Source organism: Bubalus kerabau, chromosome 4 (assembly GCF_029407905.1).
Source record: "Bubalus kerabau isolate K-KA32 ecotype Philippines breed swamp buffalo chromosome 4, PCC_UOA_SB_1v2, whole genome shotgun sequence".
NCBI lineage: Eukaryota > Metazoa > Chordata > Mammalia > Artiodactyla > Bovidae > Bubalus > Bubalus kerabau.
Window position 1 is genome coordinate 15534573 of NC_073627.1, and position 27210 is coordinate 15561782.

Sequence of the window (27210 nt, forward strand, 5' to 3'; positions counted from 1 at the left end):
CGCCAGCCGCTCCCTGCCGGGAGCCGGCATATTGCATATTGAGTGAGGATCTGTAATAGCTCAACTGGAATTCTATCACTGCCGGGAGCCAGCGTGAGGAACTCCGCCCATGACAAAGGTCATGAGGAAGGAGGCTCGGCATATGCAAAGGCGGGATCGAGCCTCAGGAGTCCCCCTGGAAATTCTCGAGCATCTACCCCCAAAACCAGAGTCTGCCTACTTTCTGCTTTGTGCTTTCACCTACACCTCTGACTTTACAGGGGGCTGTCCCCCACTACCTCTCTCTGAAAAAAGAGTTAGCTTACAGCTCCAGTTAATAATTCCTGGGTGTGACAGTGTTTAACCTACAAACTCCTTTGGAAATCCTCTAGCCTGCCTGAATGGGTTTTTCCGGCCACATGTGATTGTTCAGAGCCTCCCATCTGTGAGAGGCAGGAGATGTTCTAAACTGCCTAAACACAGATTCCTTTGAGTAGTTAAAAGATTGATTAGAAATTGTATTGGTGAAGGGTTTTTCACTTGTTGGGCCAATGTTTGCTGCTAAGTCTCCATACTCCTTACCTACTGTGTCCTTGGCAGTGTATTGATTGATATAATGGGTGTATAAAAATGTAAAATGCAGCTTTGTCCAATGCTTTTTTGGAGGCTGGTGCCTGACTTTGGAATAATCACCTTTAGAGAAAAATAAGTTTCTTAAAATGTTAACAGGCCTCCGGGCCAGAAGATGATGTCAATCACCTGAACTTTTGCATATGATAAGTTTGAAAGCCTGGCTTAGATTAGAACCAGGAACTGCTGTCCTTGCATGACTCCACCCCTTCCCCCATTATCCTCTATGCACAACTTAAGGTATAAAAACTACTTTGGAAAATAAAGTGCGGGCCTTGTTCACCAAAACTTGGTCTCCCCATGTCACTCTCTCTCCCAAATTCCAGCTGAGTCTCCATCTGGAGCGCGGAACCCACCATGCTTGCTAATTATGCCTGGGCTTCTAAGATCCGACCGGGGAGGCCTCAGGGTCTCCTCTCCTTCGGGAGAACGGAAGGACACCTGCGGCCTATGTAAGTGGTGCAAACTTCTTGTCTTGAAGTTTTATTGGTCTCCCGCGTAAACCAAGCTACTCAGCCTCTTTTCTCCACTGAATTTTCCTACTGAGCTATCCTTATTTCAGCCGCTTTTCTCCACTGAATTTCCTCACTGAGCTATCCTCATTCTATTACTCTTTATTATCTCTAATTAACATTTGAATAGGTCGCCTAGCCGTCTCTCCTTCGAATACCCTGGATCAGCTGGGGCTGGACCCCGGCAGCTCCCCACCTCTTGTGTTGGCTTCTTCTCTATTTCAGTCTCCCTGGCTCCTCATATAAACAACCAGCACCAAGTCCTTGCCTCAGGCTCTGCTTCAGGAAGGAGCTCAGGTTACTACATCAAGAGGTTAATGGCGGCCAAGTAACTAAGTTTATGACCTCATAGACTGAAGATTTCTAAGGGGAGCAGCCAATTAGTATGACACATGCTAAGGATGAGCATACTATGAATAGCTAGCCTTTTTTTTTTTTTTCCCAGTTCTTACTCTGTCCCCGGCCCCTGTTCCAAAGCTTTTACATTCATTACCTGAGTTAATTCTCACAGCAGCTCCGTGATGTAGGTAACATTTCTCCCTGTCCCTCTTCTGTTTCCCCCACCCCCTCAAGTGAGGAAACTGAACCCCAGGATTTTATGTAACTTACCCAGAGTCACACAATTAGCACTGAGCCTGGATATTCTCACTCTCAGCCTCTGTGATATACTGAGTTCCTTCAAATATTGTTGTTGTTCAATCACGAAGCTGGGTCCTCCTCTTTGCGACTCCATGGACTGCAGCACGCCAGGCTTCTCTGTCCTTCAGTATCTCCTGGAGATTGCTCAGACTCATATCCATTGAGTTGGTGATCCATCCAACCATCTTATCCTCTGTCTCCCCCTTCTCCTGCCTTCAATCTTTCCAGCAGCAGGCTCTTTTCCAATGAGTCAGTTCTTTGCATCAAGTAGCCAAAGGATTGGAGCTTCAGCTTCAGCATCAGTCCTTCCAATGAATATTGAGTTTATTTCTTTTAGGATTGACTGTTTTGATCTCCTTGCTGTCCAAGGGACTCTCAAGAGTCTTCTCCAGCACAATTTGAAAGCATCGATTCTTTGGTACTCAGCCTTCTTTAGGGTTGGTCAAAAGTTCATTTGGGGTTTTCTATAACATCTTAGGCACTAAGCACGGGTGCCTGCGACCAGCTCACTAAGCGCAGCCGAGAGGAGCTACCCCACGTCCGAGGTCACACTAGGACCACAGCCTTGTCTAACTCAATGAAACTAAGCCGTGCCCGTGGGGCCACCCAAGATGGGCGGGTCGTGGTGGAGAGATCTGACAGAGTGTGGTCCACTGGAGAAGGGAACGGCAAACCACTTCAGTATTCTTGCCTTGAGAACCCCATGAACAGTATGAAAAGGCAAAATGATAGGATACTGAAAGAGGAACTCCCCAGGTCAGTAGGTGCCCAATATGCTACTAGAGATCAGTGGAGAAATAACTCCAGAAAGAATGAAGGGATGGAACCAAAGCAAAAACAATACCCAGCTGTGGATGTGACTGGTGATAGAAGCAAGGTCCAATGCTGTAAACAGCAATATTGCATAGGAACCTGGAATGTCAGGTCCATGAAACAAGGCAAATTGGAAGTGGTCAAATGAGATGGCAAGAGGAATGTTGACATTCTAGGAATCAGCGAACTAAAATGGACTGGAATGGGTGAATTTAACTCAGATGACCATTATATCTACTACTGCGGGCAGGAATCCCTCAGAAGAAATGGAGTAGCCATCATGGTCAACAAAAGAGTCCGAAAAGCAGTACTTGGATGCAATCTCAAAAACGACAGAATGGTCTCTGTTCGTTTCCAAGGCAAACCATTCAATATCACAGTAATCCAAGTCTATGCCCCAACCAGTAATGCTGAAGAAGCTGAAGTTGAACGGTTCTATGAAGACCTACAAGACCTTTTAGAACTCACACCCAAAAAAGATGTCCTTTTCATTATAGGGGACTGGAATGCAAAAGTAGGAAGTCAAGAAATACCTGGAGTAACAGGCAAATTTGGCCTTGGAATATGGAATGAAAGCAGGGCAAAGACTAATAGAGTTTTGCCAGGAAAATGCACTGGTCATAACAAACACCCTCTTCCAACAACACAAGAGAAGACTCTACACATGGACATCACCAAATGGTCAACACCAAAATCAGACTGATTATATTCTTTGCAGCCAAAGATGGAGAAGCTCTATACAGTCGGCAAAAACAAGACTGGAAGGTGACTGTGGCTCAGACCATGAACTCCTTATTGCCAAATTTAGACTTAAATTGAAGAAAGTAGGGAAAGACCATTCATGTATGACCTAAATCAAATCCTTTATGATTATACAGTGGAAGTGAGAAATAGATTTAAGGGCCTAGATCTGATAAATAGAGTGCCTGATGAACTATGGACTGAGGTTCGTGACATTGTACAGGAGACAGGAATCAAGACCATCCCCATGGAAAAGAAATGCAAAAAGGCAAAATGGCTGTCTGGGGAGGCCTTACAAATAGCTGTGAAAAGAAGAGAATCGAAAAGCAAAGGAGAAAAGGAAAGATATAAGCATCTGCATGCAGAGTTCCAAAGAATAGCAAGAAGAGATAAAGCCTTCCTCAGTGATCAATGCAAAGAAATAGAGGAAAACAACAGAATGGGAAAGACTAGAGATCTCTTCAAGAAAATTAGAGCTGTTAAGGGAACATTTCATGCAAAGATGGGCTCAATAAAGGACAGAAATGGTATGGACCTAACAGAAGCAGAAGCTATCAAGAAAAGGTGGCAAGAATACACAGAAGAACTGTACAAAAAAGATCTTCACGACCCAGATAATCACAATGGTGTGATCACTCACCTAGAGCCAGACATCCTGGAATGTGAAGTCAATTGGGCCTTAGAAAGCATCACTACAAACAAAGCTAGTGGAGGTGATGAAATTCCAGTTGAGCTATTTCAAATCCTGAAAGATGATGCTGTGAAAGTGCTGCACTCAATATGCCAGCAAATTTGGAAAACTCAGCAGTGACCACAGGACTGGAAAAGGTCAGTTTTCATTCCAATCCCAAAGAAAGGCAATGCCAAAGAATGCTCAAACTACCGCACAATTGCACTCATCTCACATGCTAGTAAAGTAATGCTCAAAATTCTCCAAGCCAGGCTTCAGCAATATGTGAACCGTGAACTTCCTGATGTTCAAGCTGGTTTTAGAAAAGGCAGAAGAACCAGAGATCAAATTGCCAACATCCGCTGGATCATGGAAAAAGCACTAGAGTTCCAGAAAAACATCTATTTCTGCTTTATTGACTATGCCAAAGCCTTTGACTGTGTGGACCACAACAATCTGTGGGAAATTCTGAAAGAGATGGAAATACCAGACCACCTGACCTGCCTCTTGAGAAATCTGTATGCAGGTCAGGAAGCAACAGTTAGAACTGGACATGGAACAACAGACTGGCCCCAAATCGGAAAAGGAGTACGTCAAGGCTGTATATTGTCACCCTGCTTATTTAACTTCTATGCAGAGTACATCATGAGAAACGCTGGACTGGAAGAAACACAAGCTGGAATCAAGATTGCTGGGAGAAATAGCAATATCCTCAGATATGCAGATGACCCTACCCTTATGGCAGAAAGTGAAGAGGAACTAAAAAGCCTCTTAATGAAAGTGAAAGAGGAGAGTGAAAAAGTTGGCTTAAAGCTCAACATTCAGAAAACGAAGATCATGGCATCTGGTCCCATCACTTCATGGGAAATAGATGGGGAAACAGTGGAAACAGTGACAGACTTTATTTTATGGGGCTCCAAAATCACTACAGATGGTGACTGCAGCCATGAAATTAAAAGACGCTTGCTCCTTGGAAGGAAAGTTATGTCCAACCTAGATAGCATATTCAAAAGCAGAGGCATTACTTTGCCAACAAAGGTCCTTCTAGTCAAGGCTATGGTTTTTCCAGTGGTCATGTATGGATGTGAGAGTTGGACTGTGAAGAAGGCTGAGCGCCGAAGAATTGATGCTTTTGAACTGTGGTGTTGGAGAAGACTCTTGAGAGTCCCTTGGACTGCAAGGAGATCCAACCAGTCCATCCTAAAGGAGATCAGCCCTGGGATTTCTTTGGTAGGAATGATGCTAAAGCTGAAACTCCAGTACTTTGGCCACCTCATGTGAAGAGCTGACTCATTGGAAAAGACTCTGATGCTGGGAGGGATTGGGGGCAGGAGGAGAAGGGGACGACAGAGGATGAGGTGGCTGGATGGCATCACCGACTCAATGGACGTGAGTCTGAGTGAACTCCGGGAGTTGGTGATGGACAGGGAGGCCTGGCGTGCTGCGATTCATGGGGTTGCGAAGAGTCAGACACGACTGAGCGACTGAACTGAACTGATAACATCTTATGGAAAGAACCCAGATGGACTTAATGGCCAAGCCAATAAAAGTACCCACAGAAAGAAGGGGAAATTAAGCTCATGAATGCGGCTTTATGGCAACTGAACCCTTGGGCCACCTGGACCTGTGTGTACAGTGTAGCCCTTCCCACCCTGAATATGCATGCCCACCACCAGTGCTGCTGTTGTTCTTTGCTGGGATTTAAGTCCCAGTCCAACCCCTTACCAAGCTGGGGATGAGCCTGTGAAAGTACTTACCCCATCTAAGCCTCAGTGTCCTTACCTGTAAAATCAAGTTCATAAAACCGGCCCCAAGGGTATTACAGAGTTAGTGTCTAATTAGCTGATAACTATGGTTTTTCTAGTCAGAGGTCCATTGTTGAGAATAGTTAAGACAGGTTCAGGCACTCCCCCCAGAAGAAGAACAGAGTGGAGCAATTTTGGCCAAGTTATTTTGTGTCCAGAACCCCAGAAATGCCTCTTGGCTTTATTGGACTTTACTTATAACTCCTGGGATGAGAGATTCAAACCAGAAATATTTTTGCCCCTCAAGTGGACTGAATGGTGGCTCCCCCATAAGTTCTAATGCTTGGAACCTGTGAATATCAACTTACTTGAGAAAAGGGTCTCTGAAGGTGTAATTAATAAGTTAAGAATCTCTAGATAAGATCAACCTGGATCATCTGGGTAGTTCCTGAATCCACTGTGTGTGTGTGCTATATCTTCCCGATTCAGGAATCAAACCAGGTCTCCTGCATTGCAGGTGGATTCTTTACCAACTGAGCTATCAGGGAAGCCCTATGAGAAAATACATGTCTGTTGTTTTAAGTCAGCAGTTTGTAGTAATCTGTTACAGCAATCCTGGGAAGCCAATCCATTTCTCTGTTCTTCCCCAACTCAACTCGGGGCTGTCCTCTTGACAGACAGCTGACCGGAAAAATGCAGCACATAAAGGCACGCTTCTGACATGAGCTGAATCTTGAGGACTGAGAAAGTCCATGGAAATCAATAGAAATGAATTTGCAGGCTTCCGGAAGCTAAGAGCAAATGTTAGCGGCAGTGGATGATAAACGTGTACTCGTTGAGTGATCTTGCCTTTCTCCAGAGGTGACTGCAGGCGCTGTTTTCTTCAGACACCTTTTCAAGGTCACCAAGCTTTGTTTTGGAATTCAGGCATGGTTTTTGCTTTGTGTGTTTGCTTCTGAAACTTCAGTGGGCATGGGGATGGGGAGATGATTGTTGTAAGCTTCCAGGATGCACTTATGAAGAACACAGTGGTCAAAAAATTATTCTTTATTAAATGGTGTGGAAATGGGGGAAATGGTCCTTGCCAAAAAATGGCAAAAGCATGTAAAAACTGCCATTAGGATCCCACCTAACAAAACTCTTGTCTGATGACAGGATTGTATGTACCTGAAAAAGCCAAAGGAATAGTGTTTACGCATGAAAAACAGCGAGTCATTTTCGGTAACCAGGTGAAACCTTTTAAAGTATCAATCAAGTTTGCTTTTCTTTATGGAAATCAGCTTTATAAAAAGCATCTTACCCTGAGATGTAGCCTACGTCTTTAAATCTCAGAGGACGAGTTCAGAATAGACGTATCCATCTTTAGAATTATTACTGTTTTCTGTAATATAGAAGAGAAAATAATTCAGTAAACTTAGGATGTTGTCATTGGTGTTCAGCTGCTAAGTCATGTCTGATTCTTTGCGACCCAGTGGACTGCAGCATGCCAGGCTTCCATGTCCCTCACCATCTCCCAGAGTTTCCTCAAGCTTGTGTCCATTGAGTCGGTGATGCTATCTAACCATCTCATCCTCTGCCGCCCTCTTCTCCTTTTGCCTTCAATCTTGGATATATATCTATAGAAGCTCTTTTAAAATTCTATTTTGGTAGCTGGGGGGCCGGATAAAACCAAGTATGAACTATCTTTTTTTCGTGGACTACATTATGTGATTTATTCTTGAAAGCATTTTAGAAGTGCACTTGCATTGTTCTCTCTGGATTTTTTTTATGTGATACACTCCCTACCACATCCTTTCCTCCTCCCCATCTGCCCACGTCCTGATGGAATGTATTAGGCGCTGTGGTGCTGGTTGCTATTGGTGTCCTAGGGCGTGAATGTTGCCCCTGTCCATCCCATCCTTGGGTTCCTAAAGCCAATGATGGCCTCACAGAAACCACTGACCATTTCAACAGTGTCTCCTATCCCAAACTGTGGCTCACCCTGATCTCTTGGTGCCACTTGCTGGAACACGGGGTCAGCATAATGTATCTCCTGGGAGTATTCAGCCCCTGGGTAAAAGACAAGAAACAGAGTTACTGGGTCTGTGGTCCAAATCTCTGATCTCCTGAGGGCAGTGGCTACCCTTGCAATGGCATGTCGCTTCTGGACTTTGCAGAGTACTTACCATCTTGGGCACTGGAAACACATTGCTTTGGTTCTAAGCCTGGCACAGGTTTCTGATCTGTAAAATGGGGGTGATATAATTTGGGAGTTAGTGGTGTTTGCACCAGACAGAGCAGATAAGTCGCTTAGCACTGTGCCTGGAACATGGCTGGCCCTTAGTCAGCATCCACATTGGCTGGGGTTGTTCTCATTGTTGGCCAAGGTGCTGGGTCTGTTTACCATAAAGCAGTAAATGATGCCAGCTTTAAGAGGTGATCATAAAAGTGATTGGAACACAGTGTGGATCATTCTGAAGTGATATTAAAAAAAAAAAGTCTCCAAGATATGTTGCTAACTGAAAAAATCAGGTGTAGAATGGCATATCTATGACATGCTACCATTGCTACCATTTATTTAGATGCTAAAACACACATAAAATATCTGTGGAAGGACTTTAAAGTGGAAAGTGGGATTGAGTGTTGGGGCGGGAGGGAGACGCTATACTCAGCTTCTTCAGTATTTTACCATTTGTGTTTGACCTTAAAAAAAATGTAAAAGACAAAAACCCCAAACCAACCAAAATCTCAAACAAAATTCTCTTACCTGCTTGATTTTCACGGACATTTGCATATATTCCAGCTTCCATGGGTATATTTCTGCAGACTCTGGGTGCACTATCTTTCATAGCTTTTCCTACGTAAGTTGGTGCAAAATCATTAAAATAAACCAATTCAGCCACATTTTTTTCCCCCCTGCTCCTCCATGGAGCAGAATTCCCCAAAGTTCTGGAAGAATGACCTTCTCGGATGGCCTGAAGTGTTGTCTATTAAAGGGAAATCGTGGGCTCAGCTAGGAGACCGTAGCATCTGCTGCTTCAAGCCAGGAGTCCTTCTGATTTATGTTCTCAGATCTGCAAATAACACCCTTGGCCTCTTAGATTGTGCCTGAGATGGCCAGAGATATCTTTTATTTCCTTCACTGAAAAGAATAGCCTGTAAAAAGCTTCTTAATATCTGCAAGAGATACTAAATTACCCAACTGAGTTCCATTTAGCCCTGGCGAGTACTCAAGAATATTAATTCCACTTTTGTAAGATCCTCGGATTTTTGTAGGAAGAGACTAGTTTTAAAAATGCATGAGATGTAATAAATTTAAGAGGATTGAAGTCATATCAGCCATCTTTTCTGACCACAACATATGAGACTAGAAATCAACTACAAGAAAAAAAACTACCAAAAAAAAAAACAACCCACAAACACATGGAGGATAAACTACATACTACTAAACAAACAATGAGTCCCTGAAGAAATTAAAGAGGAAATAAAAAAAAATACCCAAAGATGAATGAAAATGGAAGCACAACCATCCAAAATCTAAGGGACCGAGCAAAAGCAGCTCTAAGAGGGAAGTTTATTGCAATACAAGTCTATCTCAGGAAACAAGAAAAATCATAAACAACCCAACTTTACACCCAAAGGAAAGAAGAAAAGTTAGAAGGAAAGAAATAATTAAGATTAGAGCAGGAATAAGTGAAATAACAACTAAAATAAAACAGTAGAAAAGATTGATGAAGAGCTGGTTCTATGAAAAGCGAAACAAAATTGATTAACCTTTGGCTAGACTCATCAAGAAAAAACAGGGCTCAAATAAATAAAATAAAAAATGAAAGAAGTGGGGGATGGGTGGGAGGCTCCAGAAGGAGAGATGTACATATAGTTATGACTGATTTGCATTGTTGTATGACAGAAACCAATACAACATTGTAAAGCAATTATCCTTCAGTTAAAAAAAAAAAAAGAATGCTTTTATAGGACTTCACTGAGAATTCTCCATGGAAGTAAATTCCATATTATATTGTCCAAGAAATTAAAAAAAAAAATGAAAGAAGTTACAGCTGATAACCATAGAAATACAAAGAGTCGTAAGAGATTAAGATAAACAATTGTACACCAATAAAACAGACAACCTAGAATAAATGGATGAATTCCTAAAATATACAGCCTCCTCAGGCTAAATCAGAAAGAAATAGAAGATATGAACAGACCAATTACCATTCGATATGAAATGGAAGCAATCATCAAAAGACTCCCAACAAACAAAAACCCTGGGCCAGATGGCTTCACAAGTGAACTCTATAAAACATTGAAGAGGAAGGAACCCTTCCAAACTCATTCTACAAGGCCAGTATCACCCTGCTATCAAAGCCAAAGACAGGGACTTCTCTGGTGGTCCAGTGGCTAAGACTCTGAGCTCATAATGCAGGGGGTCTGGGTTTAATCTTTAGTCAGGGAACTAGATCCTTCGTGGTGCCACTAAGATCCCACATGATGCAACTAAAAAAAAAAAAAAAGATCCAAAGTGTCACACCTAAGACCTGGTGCAGCCTAAAACAAACAACAACAACAAAAACCCAAATGACAAAAGACAGACAAAGACACCAGAAATAAAAGAAAACTACAGGCCAATATCACTGATGAATGTAGATGCAAAAATCCTCAACAACATATTAGCAAACCAAATTCAATAATACATTGAAAGAATTATACCCCATGATCAGTTGAGATTTATCCCAGAGATACAAGGACATTTCAATATCCACAAATCAATCAGTGTGATACACCACATTAACAAATTGAATAAAAGCCATATGATTATTTAAATAGATGCAGAAAAAGCTTTTGACAAAATTCAGTATCTATTTATGATAAAAACTAAACAAAGTGAGTACAGAGGGAACATACCTCAACATAATAAAGACCATATATAACAAGCCCATGGCTAACATTATACTCAGTGATGAAAAGCCGAAAGCATTTCCTCTAAGATAAGGAAGAAGACAAGAATGCTCACACTTGCCACTTTTATTCACAATAGTATTGGGAGTCTGAGCCACAGCAATCAGACAAGAAGAAAAAAAGGAATCAAAGTTGGAAAGAAAAAAGTAAAACTGTCACTGCAGATGACATGATACTATATAGAGAAAATCCTAAAGACACCACCAAAGAACTAGAGCTATTGAAACAAATAAATGAATTCAGCTAAAGTCACAGTATATGGAATTATTAATAATATACAGAGATCAGTTGCATTTCTATACACCAACAATGAACTACCTGAAAGAGAAATCAAGAAAGCAATCCTATCTGTACCAAAAAGAATAAAATACCTAGGAATAATATAACCAAGAAGGTAACAGACCTGTACTTGGGAAACCATAAGACACTGATGAGGGAAATTGAAGATAGAACAAACAAATAGAAAGGTATACCATTCTTACGGATTGGAAGAATTAATACTGCAAATGGCTGTACTCCCCAAGGCAGTCTACAGGTTTAATGAAATCCCTGTCAAATTAGACTTCCCTGATGGCTCAGACGGTAAAAGCATCTGTCTGCAATGAGGAGACCTGGGTTCGATCCCTGGGTTGGGAAGATCCCCTGGAGAAGGAAATGGCAGCCCACTCCTGTATTCTTGCCTGGAAAATCCCATGGATGGTGGAGCCTGGTGGGCTACTGTCCATGGGGTCGCAAAGAGCCAGACACGACTGAGCAACTTCACTTCACTTCTGTCAAATTAACAATGGGATTTTTCACAGACTTAGGCAAATAATTCTAAAATTTGTTTGGAAACACAAAACAACCTATCCTGAGAAAAAAACAAAGCTGGAGGTATCATATTCTCTAATTTCAAACTGTACTATGAAGGTACAGTAATCAAAACAGTATGGGACTGGTACAGAAACGGACACATAGGTCAATGAAACAGACTAGAGAGTCCAGAGATGAACCCTTACTTATACAATCAATTAATTTACAAGGGAGGTAAGAATATACAGTCAGGAAAAGATAGTCTTTTCAATAGATGGTATTGGGAAAACTGGACAGCTATATGTGAAAGAATCAAACTGCACTACTTTCTCACACCATCTACAAAAATAAAGTGGATTAAGAACCTAAATGTGAGATCAGAAACCATAAAACACATAAAAGGGAAACATAGGTAGTATGCTTTTTGACACTGGTCTTAGCAATATTTTTTTGGGCTCTGTCTCCTCAGGCAAGAGAAGTAAAAACAAAAATGAACAAATGGGACTACATTAAGCTTGCACAGTGAAGGAAATTATCAACAAAGCAAAAAGGCAGCCTACGGAATGAAAGAAGATATTGCAAATGATATGTCTGATAAGGAGTTAATATCCAAAATGTACAAAGAACTCATACAGCTCAACATCAAAAAACCAAACAACCCAATTTAAAAACAGGCAGAGGAATTGTATAGACATTTTCTAAAGAGCACATACAGATCTCCAGCAGGCACATGGAAAGATGCTCAAAATCACTCATCATCAGGGAAATGCAAATTGAAACTACGAAGAGATACCACCTCACACATCTCAGAATAGCTACCATCAAAAAGTTAACAAGTAACAAGTGTTGACAAGGATGCAGCTTAAAAAAAAAAAAAGGATGCAGCTTAAAGGAAAGTCATGCACTGTTGGTGGGAATGTAAATTGACGCAGCCACTATGGAAAACTGTATGGAGGAGTCTCAAAAAAAAAAGCGATCCAGCAATTCCACTTCTAGGAATTTTTTCTGAAGAAAGAGTTCATTGATGGATGAATGAATGGATAAACAAAGTATGTGTTATGTATGTATACATGTGTGTGTATAATATATACACACATATATATAACTGATTATTCAGCTTTTGAAATGAAGGAGAAAAAAATCTTTTGCACCGCAAGGCTTGGGGGATCTTAGTCCCCCAACCACAGATTGAAGCCGTGTCCCCTGCAGTGGAAATGCAGAGTCCTAACCCTTGGACCACCAGGGAAGTCCCCCAAAATGAAGGAAATTCTGACATGTATACAACATGGATGAACCTTGAGGACATTGTGCTAAATGAAAGAAGCCACCTACAAAAGGACAAATAGGGTATGATTCCATTTACATGAGATTTCTAAAATAGTCAGATTAGACTATTAGTCAGAATAGACAGGAATCGGAATGGTGTTTGCCAGGGGCTGGGAGGAGAGAGAAGTTAATAGGGACTTACACCGTTTGACAGGTACAGAGTGTCATATTTGCAAAGTGAAAAAGTGGATGGCTGGTGATGGTAGCCCAGGAATGTAAATGTACTTAATGCCACCAAACTGTATACTTAACAATGGCCAAAATGGTAAATTCTGTTGTTATGCATATTTTACCACAATTTTGAAAAACAATTTTTTAAAAATTTAAAAAAAGGTAAAAAGGTATTACAAATTTTAAGACAATGACAGCAGAGCATTAAAATGTCTTCTTAGTACGGGGCCCCATGTGACTGCACAGGAAACACGCCCACAAGCAATCTAAATAGGGAAGGCTTCACCAGAGAAAAGAGAACTGTGCTAAATGTGAGCAGTTCAGGAAGTCCTTCATTATCTTCTCGTTTTGCACCTTTTCCTTCTCTTTTTGTTTTCTTCACATCCCATCTCTGATTCTCCTTTCCCTTCCTCCTTACCCTCTCCCCTTCTGTCTGTCTCCAAAATCCAGGGAAAGTGAAAGTGTTAGTCGCTCAATCGTGTTCAACTCTTTGCGACCCCAAGGACTATAGCCCGCCTGGCTCCTCTGTCCATGGATTCTCCAGGTTAGCATACTGGAGTGAGTAGCCATTCCCGTCTTCAGGGGATCTTCCCCACTCAGGGATTGAACCCAGATCTCCTGCATTGCAGGCAGATTCTTAACTGTCTAAGCCACCAGGGAAAACAATGGCAAAGCTCCTAAGGAACTTACTTGCTTTGTACTTTCGTAGCATCCAAAATGCCAGAACTAGGATGATTACTATTAGCACCAGTAATAACCCCGGAAGCAGGAGCTGCAGGCAGAATGGACTGCAGTCTCCTCCTGAAAGAAGAAGAAGACAGCATTCACTGGTCACTGCACAACCTGCTTTTCCAATGATACTGAATTGTGGAATGTTCTGGAAAGGTCGATCATGACTGTCTCCCAAGTTAGCCGAGATACCATGAAACCTGGGTCCCTGCCCTATGTGGACACCTGCACCATCTGAGAATTAAGTTGTCAATGAAGTTCTAAAAGTCATACCAAGTCCACCTTCCACCAAGGGTTATTTACAAAGAAAAAAAAGCAGCACAGCATTTGACAGACAGATTGTTGTCTACATCATTAGGGTCATAAATCTGAGAACAGCCTGGCCATTTGTCAGGCAAAGTCTTTAGTCATGTCGGTATGATCTATGTTACCCAACAGCTGTCACTTATTATTGACTATATGCAGACTTTGTGTTAAGCACTTTTCATGCATTGCCTTAGGTATCTCATTGGTATTATTCCCATTTTACAATTAAGTAGAATAAGACTCAAGTAAAGTTCCCATTTTGCAATTAAATAAGAGTATGTGACTTTTCTAAGGTCACACAGCTAGTGAATGGAAGGCGGTGACTTGTAAGCAAAAGGCTGACTCTGGGGCCTGACTCCAACAGGCCGCCTGACTTGTTAGAACTTACTGAACACCCAGATGTGGGCTCTGATCTTCTGAGGATGAGGTGTTTAATGCCCTTGAATGCACGATTCATGGGGTCGCAAAGAGTCGGACACGACTCAGCGACTGATCTGATCTGATCTGATGCCTATTACCCTTGCTAACCTAATTTTTTTTTCTCCTCCCGCCTTACCAGTGTCCCTTCATCAGGCCAGGTTTTTATTTTGTAAACGTTGTGGCCATGCACCATGAGGGGTCCCAGTTCCCTGACCAGGGATCAAACCCATGCTGCCTGTATTGGAAATGGAGTCTTAACCACTAGATGGCCAGGGAAGTCCCTAAGGGCAGGTTTAAATCTGGAATCCTCAGACTCGGAGCTCTGCGCTGGAACATGACAGTGTAAAGAGAGCCGGCTCTAGCTCCGGCCTGGCCCCTTCCCACCCAGGCTCTGATCTGCGCCCTAAGGAACCTGACAGACACATAGACAGCCCCTGCCTGCGTGGCCAAGTGTCGTCCCTCAGCCCCCACAAACAGCTCCCTTGGCTTGAGTCCAGGAGTGCTCACATCCTCACGGTGGTCTACCCTTGGGAGGACGAGCTGGGAAAGAGACTTGCACAGGCCCTGGGAGGTGGGTTCTGATCTGATGGGGTAGGGAATTCAGGTCTAGGAACCTAGAGTGAGGTACAGAAAAGTAGAGATACAAGGTCCAGGCAGGCATCCCTATGGCTTATGGGAAGCTTATTGGAAAGCGCATGGCTGAGAAGAATCCAGGTAGAGCCTTCCGAAACACAAGACTGGGACAGGAGCCGCTCTTGCCCCCAATAGAGAAATCTAGATTCACCAAGCGTTAGCAGTAAGGCATTCAACAGCCAAGCAGGAAGGTACCGGTGTTAGAAGTGAGTTTTTATTTAAATGATTTTAAAAAGCACAAGAAAATCAAGAGACCCCAGCAGCTTCAAGAGATGCAGGACTTCCCTGGTGGTGGAGTGGGTAAGAATCCGCCTGCTAATGCACGGTACACATGTTCGATCCCTGGTCCGGGAGGATTCCACATGCCGTGGGGCAACTAAGCCCAGTTCACCCCAACTACTGAGCCTTTGTGCTGCAGCCACTGAAGCCCACGTGCAGAGAGCCTGTGCTCCACAAACAAGAGAAGTCACTGCACTGAGAAGCTCGTGCACTGCAATGAAGAGTAGCCCCCACTTGCTGCAACTAGAAAAAGCCCATGCGCAGCAATGAAGACCCAGCATGGTCAAAATAAATGAATATATAAAAACAGTGCTTAAAAAAAGAAAGTGAAAACAAAGAGAGTTACAAATTCTAATGTGATTGCTAAGAACCTGAGCAGGAAACAGAGTCAGTTCAGGAAGTCTTACTAAAGGTCTCTTCCTGCCCCACTCTCTAGGTTTTTCTATGGTTCCTTTATGGCAGAAAGCAGCCCCATCAGAGCAAATGGACCCTACAGAAGAAAAAGTACTTAGAAGCAGGTGGGCAAAGTGGGAAATGGTGGACAGAGGAGAGGCTGCAGTTTCTGGAAGTAAATCTAGACCCTGTTGAACGAATTCAGGTAGCCCTTACCTGTTGAGGGTATGGTGACAGGTTTACTGTATTTTGCATGGTCAGGCAATCTGTTTTTAGCTTTACACCTGTACTCTTTCACTTCCGCAGTGTTACTCTTGGTTATGTTAAATTCAGCAGGCTTCCTTACATCCTTGGAAATAACTGGTGATATGGTGATGTTTTTTTCAAAAAAAATATAATCGATGGGCAGAGAGCCGTTGAATGAGATGCAGCGTAGCGTTATATATCGGTCTGTTTTTGTTTGAATGACGCTAATGTTCAGCACTGGTGCAGTCACTGGGTCTAAAAAAATGAAAGTGCACATTAAATGGCTGAGCAGATTGGGTTCCCTCACTCAGTCCACAAACATGGATGGAAATCCTACTCTATTCCTGTCTGTTCACCCGAAGATGGACAACACCGCTCTTGTGAAGTCAAGCTGCTCGCAAGAAACTCCATGGGGAAAGATCAATAGGTATGTGGTTAACCCCATGTATCCTGGTATGAACCAGGCCCTGAGAAAGCCCGAGAGGGGAGAGCGTCTCTCTGCTTTGAGGAGCTGGAGTACAAACTTGCCTTTTATCAGAATTCACTATTTGTTTGTGGTTGATGGTATAATTTTGTCAAAGATCCAGCTCCAAGTATGTAGTTAAGAGGTGCTTTTAGTCCCAATCCTTGTAAGATAACAGTGTCTTTTTTTTAATCAAGAAAGTCTAAAAATATCATCTTTTCTCACAGTACTGTCATTTATAGAATTCAGCTGTACAATTATCTTCTAGTTCCTCCCCGAAACGGGAAGTAACCCTGATAAATAGAGTTAAGAGAAATTCTTGACCAGAAACGAGTGAATCTGGTGGGCTCTGTCAGATCATACCATACTTCATGGGAGAATCCAGCTCTGTAATTTGTTATATAGTTCTTTAATGAAACAGGATTATAGGGAAAGAAAGATAATCGTTGAGTATCCTTCATGTGTTGGGGTCACTACCCACATTACCTTGGTTCACTTCACAACAGCACACAAGGTGGACAGCATTATGCCCATTCTGCAGATGAGTCCATTGAAATTCAGAGGCCACATACCTAATAAATGGCAGAGCCAGGGCCAGCTCCCAAGCAGATACTTTTGTTTTTAACAATAGTGTGCCAATTTAATAACTGGGTGCAGAAACAATGAAACATGTTTCATTGTTTAAGTCAAAGGAAAGAAACTAACAAATTAGAGTCTTCTTGCTCCATCCCTCCCTCCCCTGAGCAGGAATCCCGGTGGCAGCATCCTTGACAGAGTGGTACCCAGGGATGGGAGCCTCAGAGAGCAACTTTGGGAATAGCATCAATAGACTGTTCTTCCTACGAAAAACTGAAATCTACTTCCTGCAATTTTCAGGAATTGACATATTCATGATGAAGCAGAGAGCATGGACTTCTCTCTGAGATAAGATGATTCAAACTAGAATAAGGGTTGATATCTAAATTTAGTGGAAAGATGTAAACTTCCCTCAGAGTTTGTAAAAGGACTGGTAAAGGGCATCACAGCATCATTGTGATTAAGGGAAGGGAGTTGTAACTCTTCTATAAATCAGTTGTTTTTTAAATTAAAGGAGCCCTTTAAGGCTCATTCAGATGCCACCTTCCCCATAAAACTTTTCCTAAACCCTCCAGGCGAAAGTTCTCCCTCTTCTGTCTCCTGCAGCACTTGATCCCATCCTCATACTAATTTTTCTGCCCCTTATTTCATGATCCACTTGAATGTCTCCTGGCCACCTCAAACACAACCTCTTGAAACTGAACTCTAGTTAATCTGCTAGTTAATGAATCAATCGGTAGGTAGATAAACATTATTAAAATTATATTCTTTTTAAAAATGTTTTTATTCATTCAGTCATTCATTTAGTTCTTTTGTGCTAAGAACAGTTAACATGAGATCTACCTTCCTTTTTTTTTCTTTTTTTTTTAAATGATTTTTTAACTGGGTCACAGATGATTTACAATGTGTTAGTTTCTGCTGTACAGCAAACTGAATCAGTTATACGTATATATACATCCACTCTCTCAGTTGCCATATAGGTCATTACAGAGTATTGAGTAGGGTTCCCTGTGCTATACAGTAGATTATTTTTTTCTTTTTTTTAAATTGGAGTATAGTTGCTTTACAACGTATTTTCTGCTGTACAATGAAGTGACTCAGCTATATGTACACATACAGCCCCTCCCTCTTGGACCTCCCTTCTAACACACCCCCATCCCTGAGCACTGAGCTGAGCTCCCTGTGCTATAAAGCAGGTTCCCACTAGCTATCTGTTTCACATGTGGCAGAGCACATACCATCAATCCCAATATCCCAGTTCATCCCACCCCTGCCATATTCACACATCTGTTCCCTGTGTCTCAGTCTCTACTCCTGCCCTGCAAATAGGTTCATTTGTACCATTTTTCTAGATTCCACACATATGCAGTAATACATGATTTTTTTTTTTTTTTCCTCTTTCTGACTTTACTCTGTATGACAGACTCTAGGTCCATCCATGTCTCACACCGGTCAGAATGGCCATCATCAAAAACTCTACAAACTATAGGGACTTCCCTGCTGATGCAGTGGTTAAGAATCTACCTTGCAAAGCAGGGGACATGGATTCAATCCCTGGTTGAAGAACTAAGATTCCATGTGCTACCAGGCCACTGAGCCCAGGAGCCCAACTACTGAACCCCAGGGCTCAGGAATCTGTGCGCCACAGTGAAGGATCCTGCACGATGCAACAAGGACCCCATGTGCTGCAACTAAGGCCCGATGCAGCCAAATACATAAATAAGTACTTTTTAAAAAAAGTCTACGGGGACGACAGAGGATGAGACGGCTAGATGGCATCACTGACTCGATGGACGTGAGTCTGAGTGAACTCCGGGAGTTGGTGATGGACAGGGAGGCCTGGTGTGCTGCGATTCATGGGGTCGCAAAGAGTCGGACATGACTGAGCGACTGAACTGAACTGAACTACAAATGATAAATGCTGGAGAGGGTGTGGAGAAAAGGGAACCCTCTTGCACTGTTGGTGGGAATGTAAATTAATACAGCCACTATGGAGAACAGTATGGAGTTTGCTCAAAAAACTAGGAATAGAATTACCATATGACCCAGCAATCCCACTACTGGACATATCTGGAGAAAACCATAATTCAAAAAGACATGTGTACCCCAATGTTCATTGTAGTACTATTTACAATAGCCAGGACGTGGAAGCAGCTGATAGGTCTAATGACAGATGAATGGATAAAGAAGATGTGGTACATATATACAATGGGATATTGCTCAGTCATAAAAATGAATGAAACTGGGTCATTTGTAGAGATTTACCTTCTTAACAAAGTTTTAAGTGCATAGTACAGCATTGTTAACTCTAACCAAAGTTTTATACCCATTGAACAACTTCTATTTCTGCCCCTTTCAGTAAACGACACCACTCCTTGTCCATCAGCTGATCACAGTAGACACCTGAGAGTCATTCTTGACTCCTTCCTCACCTTTACTACTTATGATTCCAAACCTAATCACTCAGCAAGTCCTGTTGTTTCTCCCTCCAAAGTCTGTTCTGACCCCGTCCACTCCTCTCCATCTCCCCACTGTTTATCTCCTGGATGACTGCAGAAGCCTCCCAGCCAATCCCCAACCTCTACCCTTGCCCTGCCCCACCCAGGAAGAATTAAGTTCAAAGATGATAAATGGGGTCATAGGCCTGACTTGGCTCTCCCCTCCCCTTTCCAGTCTCACCTGAGCTCACCGTCCCCTCATCTGACCTCCAGCCATACCAGTGGCGTATTACACCCTTCCCAACAGCCAAGTTCTTCCTCAAGGTGGAGCCCCCAGCACAGGGTATTATCCCTTGACTAGAGCCTTCTTTCTCTCACTGTAGCAAATCATTGCTCATCCTTCAGGGGTCCCCTGAAATGCCATCCCCTTAGAAAGTCCTTCCATAATTATCTTATCTGGGCTTCGGAGGTGGCAATAGGGGTAAAGAACCCATCTGCCGGGACTTCCCTAGTGGTCCAGAGGCTAAGACTCTAGGGGTCCAACCCCTGGTCAGGGAACTAGATCTCCATATGCCACAACTAAGACTCCTGGGCAGCCAAAAAACAGAACCCGTCTGCCAATGCAGGAGACATTAAGAGATGTAGGTTTGATCCCTGGGTCGGGAAGATTCCCCTGGAGGAGGACATGGCAACCCACCCCAGTATTCTTGCCTGGAGAATCTCCATGGACAGAGGAACCTGGCGGGCTACAGTTGATAGTCGAGTTGGACACAACTGAATTGACTTAGCATGCACACAACTACCCTATCTAAGGAAGTCACTCCCCATTCACCACCCACTCCCCAACTTTTCTCCATCACTGTGCCAGTTTCTTTTTCTTTATAACCATAAACACAGTTTGTGATTATGAATTTATTTGACTGGGTATTTGGGTTTCATGCCTCCTCAATTAGACTATAAGCTCCACCAAGGCAGGAACTAATGTATATCCAGGGCTTGGCACACTGGGGATATCATTAAATATTTGATGAGTGGATCAAAGAATGAATCTGTGTTCATGGCTCATATCCCTTACTGAGTTGGGAACAAGACCTTGATTTAGGTATCATCGAAACTCTGGCAGCATGCAAGGCAGTTATTCACATGGGGTAGGCACTCAATAGATGTTCAGTTTAGTTCAGTTCAGTCACTCAGTCGTGTTCAACTCTCTGCAACCCCATGAATCACAGCACGCCAGGCCTCCCTGTCCACCACCAACTCCCGAAGTTCACCCAAACTCATGTCCGTCAAGTCGGTGATGCCATCCAGCCATCTCATCCTCTGTCGTCCCCTTCTCCTCCTGCTCCCAATCCCTCCCAGCATCAGGGTCTTTTCCAATAAGTCAACTCTTCGCACAAGGTGGCCAAAGTATTGGAATTTCAGCCTCAGCATCAGTCCTTCCAATGAACACCCAGGACTGGTCTCCTTTAGAATGGACTGGTTGGATCTCCTTGCAGTCCAAGGGACTCTCAAGAGTCTTCTCCGATACCACAGTTTAGAAGCCTCAATTCTTTGGCGCTCAGCTTTCTTCACAGTCCAACTCTCACATCCATACATGACCACTGGAAAAACCATAGCCTTGACTAGACGGACCTTTGTTGGTAAATTAATATCTCTGTTTTGAATATGCTATCTAGGTTGGTCATAACTCTCCTAGTCTGACCTAAATGAAGATGATACAGGTTTATAATCTATAAAAAAATTCTACCAGGCAGTGTAATCACTGCTGGAGACACATTGCAGGAAGCTAATGCATTTACTTTGAAGACAGGATGTGGGAAGACTGTACACCTGTCTGTGGGACAGATGCTCAGGAAATGAGGACTGGGGTTTTTTTTTGTTTTTTTTTTAAAACCATTGATTTAAGGCTTCAGCCTTGCACAGGAAGCTAGGGGTATACATGGGTTCCCTGATGCCCCTTGCATTGCTTTTTCTGCAAATCCAGGCTGCCCAGTCCAGCAGGAATCTGACCACCAGAGAATATTATCAGCGAGGACACTGCCCTCACATTATGCGCCACAACCTAGACCTTGTTTACATGGTTGTCTTTTTACATTTCTTTTACAGTTATGGCTTCAATTGAGTTTGTGTTCAAATTTGTCCTAAGATGATTGGTTCTTTCTTTCTTTTTTTTATTTAAATAAAAAAATTTTGGCTGAGCCACACAGCATGTGGGCTCTTAGTTCCCTGACCAGAGAATGAACCTGTGCCCCCTGCACTGAAGGCCTGTAGTCTTAACCACTGTACTGCCAGGGAGGTCCCTGAGATGGCTCTAATCCAGAGTCCATGGCATCCCTTATAGTCTTGTGCAGATGTTTGCTTCGGTAGTCTCCTGAAAACATCTCGGGGAAGGTATCCATCACTATCATTACATTGTTAAAATGGTTATACTCTAAAAAGCTAAGAATCATTGACCTAGAGTAGAGACATCCAATAGAACTTTCTGTGATGATGGATCTGTTCTGTGTCTGTGTTGTCTAATAGAACAGCCACCCCACACTCATGGCTTCTGGGCGCTTGAAGTGTGACTAACAAGATGGAGGAACTGCATTTTTTAAATTTCACCTAATTTTAACTAACTTGAATTGAAACTTAAATAACAACATGTGGCTAGTGGCTACCGTGCTGGAGAGCACAGACCCAGAGAATCACCCAAATACTCGATCAGTAAGCCAGGGGTCCTCTGTTTGGAAGACTCCAGGTACACATATTACCTGAAAACCCTCTCTCCCTCTCCCAGTAGTCCAATATCAAGGTCACTGTCATGGATGAGGCCATTAATGCTAGGCTGTGAGAGGCTTGGGGTGGGAAGATGGGAGAGAAAAATGTAAAAGTGATAAAATGTGGTTGGGGAGTTCCCTGGGGGCCTAGCAGTTAGGATCCTGGGCTTTTACTGCTGTGTCCCGGGTTCAAGCCCTGGTCAGGGAACTGAGATCCCACAAGCTGTGGGTAGAGTGGGGGAAGGGCAGGGAAAGAGGTGGCTAGGTGGAAAGAGTGCTGGCCAAAGGCCATCGTAAAGAAAAGGAGCTGGGGAAAGTCTGAGGCTCTGAAGGCCCTTGCCACAGGGTCCAACACTGATTCCAAGACTTCTTACTTGAATCTTCAGAGAAAAAGTCTCTTTTTGTGTGTATGCCTATATGACAAGAATCCAGAGAAAAGCATTTAGAAAGGATTTCAACAACTTTCTCAATTGTTGATGTAAGACTTTTAGTCTTAGGCCATCAGACTATCATCTGAAATGGCTAAACGTCTTTGGGAGAGAAAGTGAAATGGAATTATTAAGAAACAAATGATCTTGTTTCTTAAACAAGATCTCAGTAACACATATGCTAGGATTTTGAGAGAGTGTTAACCAGCAGAACAGAGAGTCCACCCTAGAACAGGAAATAATCCCCCCAAATCACAGGGCCCCTGAGTAACAAGCGTTTTGCTGCTGCTGCTGCTGTTGCTAAGTCGCTTCAGTCGTGTCCAACTCTGTGCAACCCCATAGACGGCAGCCCATCAGGCTCCACCATCCCTGGGATTCTCCAGGCAAGAACACTGGGTTGCCATTTCCTTCTCCAATGCATGAAAGTGAAAAGTGAAAGTGAAGTCGCTCAGTCATGTCAGACTCTTAGCGACCCCACGGACTGCAGCCTACCAGGCTCCTCCATCCATGGGATTTTCCAGGCAAGAGTACTGGAGTGGGGTGCCATTGCCTTCTCCGAACAAGTGTTTTACTTACCGGCAAATGTGAAGTTGAATGGAAGACTGTATTTTGAACAGTTAGCAACTTGGACTTTGCATTTGTAGGGACCCAGATCATGGGCTTCTGACACTGTTAGGTTAAAAGTCACGGGTTCATCTTTTCCATCCTGGGTTTGCAGGCATTTCTCACCCCGAAACAAAAAATAGGTGATCTCTAGTGATTTGTTCTGTTGGAAACACGATAGAGATACATTCTGACCCCTCATGACTGTGTCCGTTTGTGAGTACAAACTTGGAGAAGGCAATTCTGGAAAACAAAATAACACAAGAGAAAGTCCTTTTTACCGTCCAATGATAATAACCCCACGGTTGTCAAGCCACATTTTGTGGGTCGAGGTGGCGGAGACCCTCTTTTCCTGGCGAACTTCCCAGAGGTGGGGGGCATTTCTTGCCTGCGCATCCAGGCTGGACAGTGTGTGAGGAAGTCTCCGCACCTTCAGAGGCCTCTCCCAGTGAGAGATGGGTGACCTCACCGAGCTCTTTTGTTCTGGCTTGGAACTTACTGGTCCCTGGTACCAAACAAGGCCACCCTATGACCATATTAGATCGAGACAAAACGACCAGATGACTCCTGTCTAAACACAGATGAGGATGTGAACATCGTCCAAAACACAAAAATGGCCAAATATCCCTCTAAACTGGCTAGTACGGTTGACAGCTGCTTCTTTATCAGTCATGGTTTTTGTCTTGCACTGCTTATCTTTCGGATAAGAATTATTTATTTTATTTTTAATTAATTAATTTATTTTACTTGGTGGATAATTACAATATTGTTATCGTTTTTGCCATGTATCAACATGAATTGGCCAGCACTTATACATGTGTCCCTCTATCCTGAAACGCCCCCCCACCTCCTTCCCCTCCCTATACTTGTAGTTTGTCCCAGAGCCCTGGCTTTGGGGGCTCTGCTTCATGCATCAGTCTCACGCTGGGTATCAGATAAGAATTACTAAGATGCCCAACCGTGTTGTTGTTTCCATTTGCTAAAAGAATCCAATTCAGGGACTTCCCTGGTGGTCCAATGGCTAAGACTCCATGCTCCCAATGCAGGGGCCTGGGTTTGATACCTGGTCAGGTAACTAGATAAATTTAAAAAGAGAGAGAGAGAATCCAATTCAGAGTAAACCCTGCTGCCTCAAATCTTCCTCCAAGTTACCTAACACAAATCTTATTCTGGGATGCCTCTTGCTCGTTCCCATGGTACACATTTTCCCTCAAAACCTAACTTTGTTCAACTACACATGTGTCTCCAATGATCTTTGGCTGAAGGACATTCATATTAATAGTTTTTAATCTCTAAAAAGTAAGGACTCTTTGGTAAAAATAACAATACTATTATCCCACCTGAAAATTAACAATATTTTAAAAATATTACCAGATATCTAGTTACTGTTCAAATTCCCCCAACTGTCTGACTTTTCTTTTAGGATCCATGATGGTCTGTTGTAGTTAGTTGAAATGTTTCTTATGTCTTTTTTCATCGATAGATCTTTCCGTCTCTTTTATTCCCCCGGTACTTTATCTGTTGAAGATAGCAAGTTGTTTGTTCTGAAGTGTTTTCCATGGTCTGGATTTCTTTAATTACATTCCCATGGTGCTCCTTTATCATGTTCTTCTATCTCCTGTCCAGAGGCTTGATGAAATTCAGATTAGCTTTTATTTAGCAAGAATGCAACTTAGAGGGTAGGTGTACTTCCATTAGGAGGCACATAATGTCTGATCATCTCTTTTTTTTGTTTGTTGGCAGGCTTTGATGATGGTTACCCAGAAACATTATTTCATTGAGCTTCTTAGGTGGCACAGTGGTAAAGAATCCATCTGCTTAGGCAGGAGATGCAGATTCGATCTCTGGGTGAAGAAGATGCCCCTGGAGGAGGGCGTGGCAACCCACTCCAGTATTCTTGCCTGGGAAATTCCATGGACAGAGGAGCCTGGTGGGCTACAGTCCATGGGGTCACAAGGAGTCAGACACATGCCTGAGAACACATGTGCACACTGATAATTTCATTAGAGGTTGCAAAATGGGGATATACCAATTCTTTTTCATTTATAACCCATAATTATCTAAAGAGAAATACCCTTGTCAACTCTTTGGTTACACTGTGGATCGGTTTGTCTAGAAAAGGGAGGATAAATACTAGATTCTCTTCTGTTATTGACCAATTTTAAAAAACAATGAGTTGGTTTCCTAGTATCTTAAAACAGTGAGATGTTTCTCCTTTATTATCGTTATTTTTGTTTAAGAATCATTGTGAACTCATAGATGTAAACATATTTGATGTGTCTCAACCTATTACACTATTTAAACTTATTTTATTCTTATAGCCTCTCTAAACGGCCTTCTGACTCTTTTTGCCACAATCCTAGTAATCTCTGATAGATTATGTGTTTGTATTTTATTATTTAAAAATGCCAAGGGAAGAAATAACCCTCATCAGAAAATCTAATGTTAAAATTTAAGATTATAAAAGAATTAAGAGAAATACACAGAAACATTTTTATATCATCTGTTGGAAAAGGTCTTCCAAGTAAGACCGACAAAACAGGAACCATAAAGAAAAGACTGAAAGAAATAACTATTCTAAAACTTTAAACTCTTCCATGGCAAAATTAAGACAAGTGGAAGCCTAGAAGAATGTACTTAAAACATAAATAAGCATCAGATCAGATCAGATCAGATCAGTCGCTCAGTCATGTCCGACTCTTTGCGACCCCATGAATCGCAGCACGCCAGGCCTCCCTGTCCATCACCAACTCCCGGAGTTCACTCAGGCTCACGTCCATCGAGTCAGTGATGCCATCCAGCCATCTCATCCTCTGTCGTCCCCTTCTCCTCCTGCCCCCAATCCCTCCCACCATCAGAGTCTTTTCCAATGAGTCAACTCTTCGCATGAGGTGGCCAAAATACTGGAGTTTCAGCTTTAGCACCATTCCTTCCAAAGAAATCCCAGGGTTGATCTCCTTCAGAATGGACTGGTTGGATCTCCTTGCAGTCCAAGGGACTCTCAAGAGTCTTCTCCAGCACCACAGTTCAAAAGCACCAATGCTTCGGCACTCAGCCTTCTTCACAGTCCAACTCTCACATCCATACATGACCACGGGAAAAACCATAGCCTTGACTAGACGAACCTTTGTTGGCAAAGTAATGTCTCTGCTTTTGAATATGCTATCTAGGTTGGTCATAACTTTCCTTCCAAGGAGTAAGCGTCTTTTAATTTCATGGCTGCAGTCACCATCTGTAGTGATTTTGGAGCCCAGAAAAATAAAGTCTGACACTGTTTCCACTGTTTCCCCACATAGGATTCTTTTAATATACGTAAGATAAACGTGTTAGTCGTTCAGCCATGTCTGACTCTTTGGGACTCCATGGACCTGCCCAGGCTCCTCTGTCCATGGGATTCTCCAGGCAAGAATACTGGAGTGGGTTGCCATTTCCTTATCCAGGGGATCTTCCGAACCCAGGGATGGAACCCAGGTCTCCTGCACTGCAGGCAGATTCTTTACCATCTGAGCTACCAGGGAAGCCCTAATATACATAAACCAGTAGCAAGTTAATAAGGAAAAGGCAATCAAATAAATGGTCAAATAATATGAATAGGTAATTCTCAGAAGAAGAAATAGTGTTCGAGGGATGGCTTGGGTGGAGGAGGGGTTTAGACCCCTCAAAAACGCCAGCAATCTACACTTTGATCTGGACAATTAATATATTCTCAGTCTTATGTAAGCTCAGATTCAAGATAAGACCTCACCTCTCTTTGCAGCCAGATCGCCATCCCTAAATGTCTTTTATATGGGCATGCTAGAGCTTTTGTAGTCAGCAAACATGAGAAAGAAGCACAGCTTTATGAGTGACGAGGCAACCACGAACTAAAACAACATTGAGATATTATTTTTGTACTCATCAGATTGACACAAATTTAAAAAATTGATTGTATCCACTGTCTGAGAGAGGGTGAGAAACTCACACTTAACCCATGTCTGTGGT

General features: G+C 42.8%; 1 protein-coding gene and 1 long non-coding RNA gene across 3 annotated transcripts in view; one reads left to right on the top strand and one right to left on the bottom strand.

Annotated features, from left to right (window-relative positions):
• LOC129648829 (uncharacterized) lies at positions 1 to 18658 on the top strand. Its single transcript, XR_008712891.1, has 4 exons — positions 1 to 1061; positions 15760 to 15841; positions 16274 to 16389; positions 18425 to 18658. It is a non-coding gene; the product is annotated as an uncharacterized LOC129648829 (long non-coding RNA).
• MILR1 (mast cell immunoglobulin like receptor 1) overlaps positions 6763 to 27210 on the bottom strand; it is a 21716-nt gene continuing 1268 nt past the window's right edge. Inside the window, exons 2-9 of one of the 2 annotated variants that reach the window (XM_055575507.1) lie at positions 23203 to 23472; positions 15933 to 16217; positions 13647 to 13757; positions 8476 to 8565; positions 7895 to 7951; positions 7710 to 7778; positions 7030 to 7110; positions 6763 to 6896 (exon numbers count right to left, since the gene is read on the bottom strand). In XM_055575507.1, the coding sequence (XP_055431482.1) occupies positions 7058 to 7110; positions 7710 to 7778; positions 7895 to 7951; positions 8476 to 8565; positions 13647 to 13757; positions 15933 to 16217; positions 23203 to 23472 (935 nt within the window). In that variant the 3' untranslated portion in view covers positions 6763 to 6896; positions 7030 to 7057. The remainder of the gene's footprint in view (positions 6897 to 7029; positions 7111 to 7709; positions 7779 to 7894; positions 7952 to 8475; positions 8566 to 13646; positions 13758 to 15932; positions 16218 to 23202; positions 23473 to 27210) is intronic. The other variant, XM_055575508.1, reaches the window with a different exon arrangement.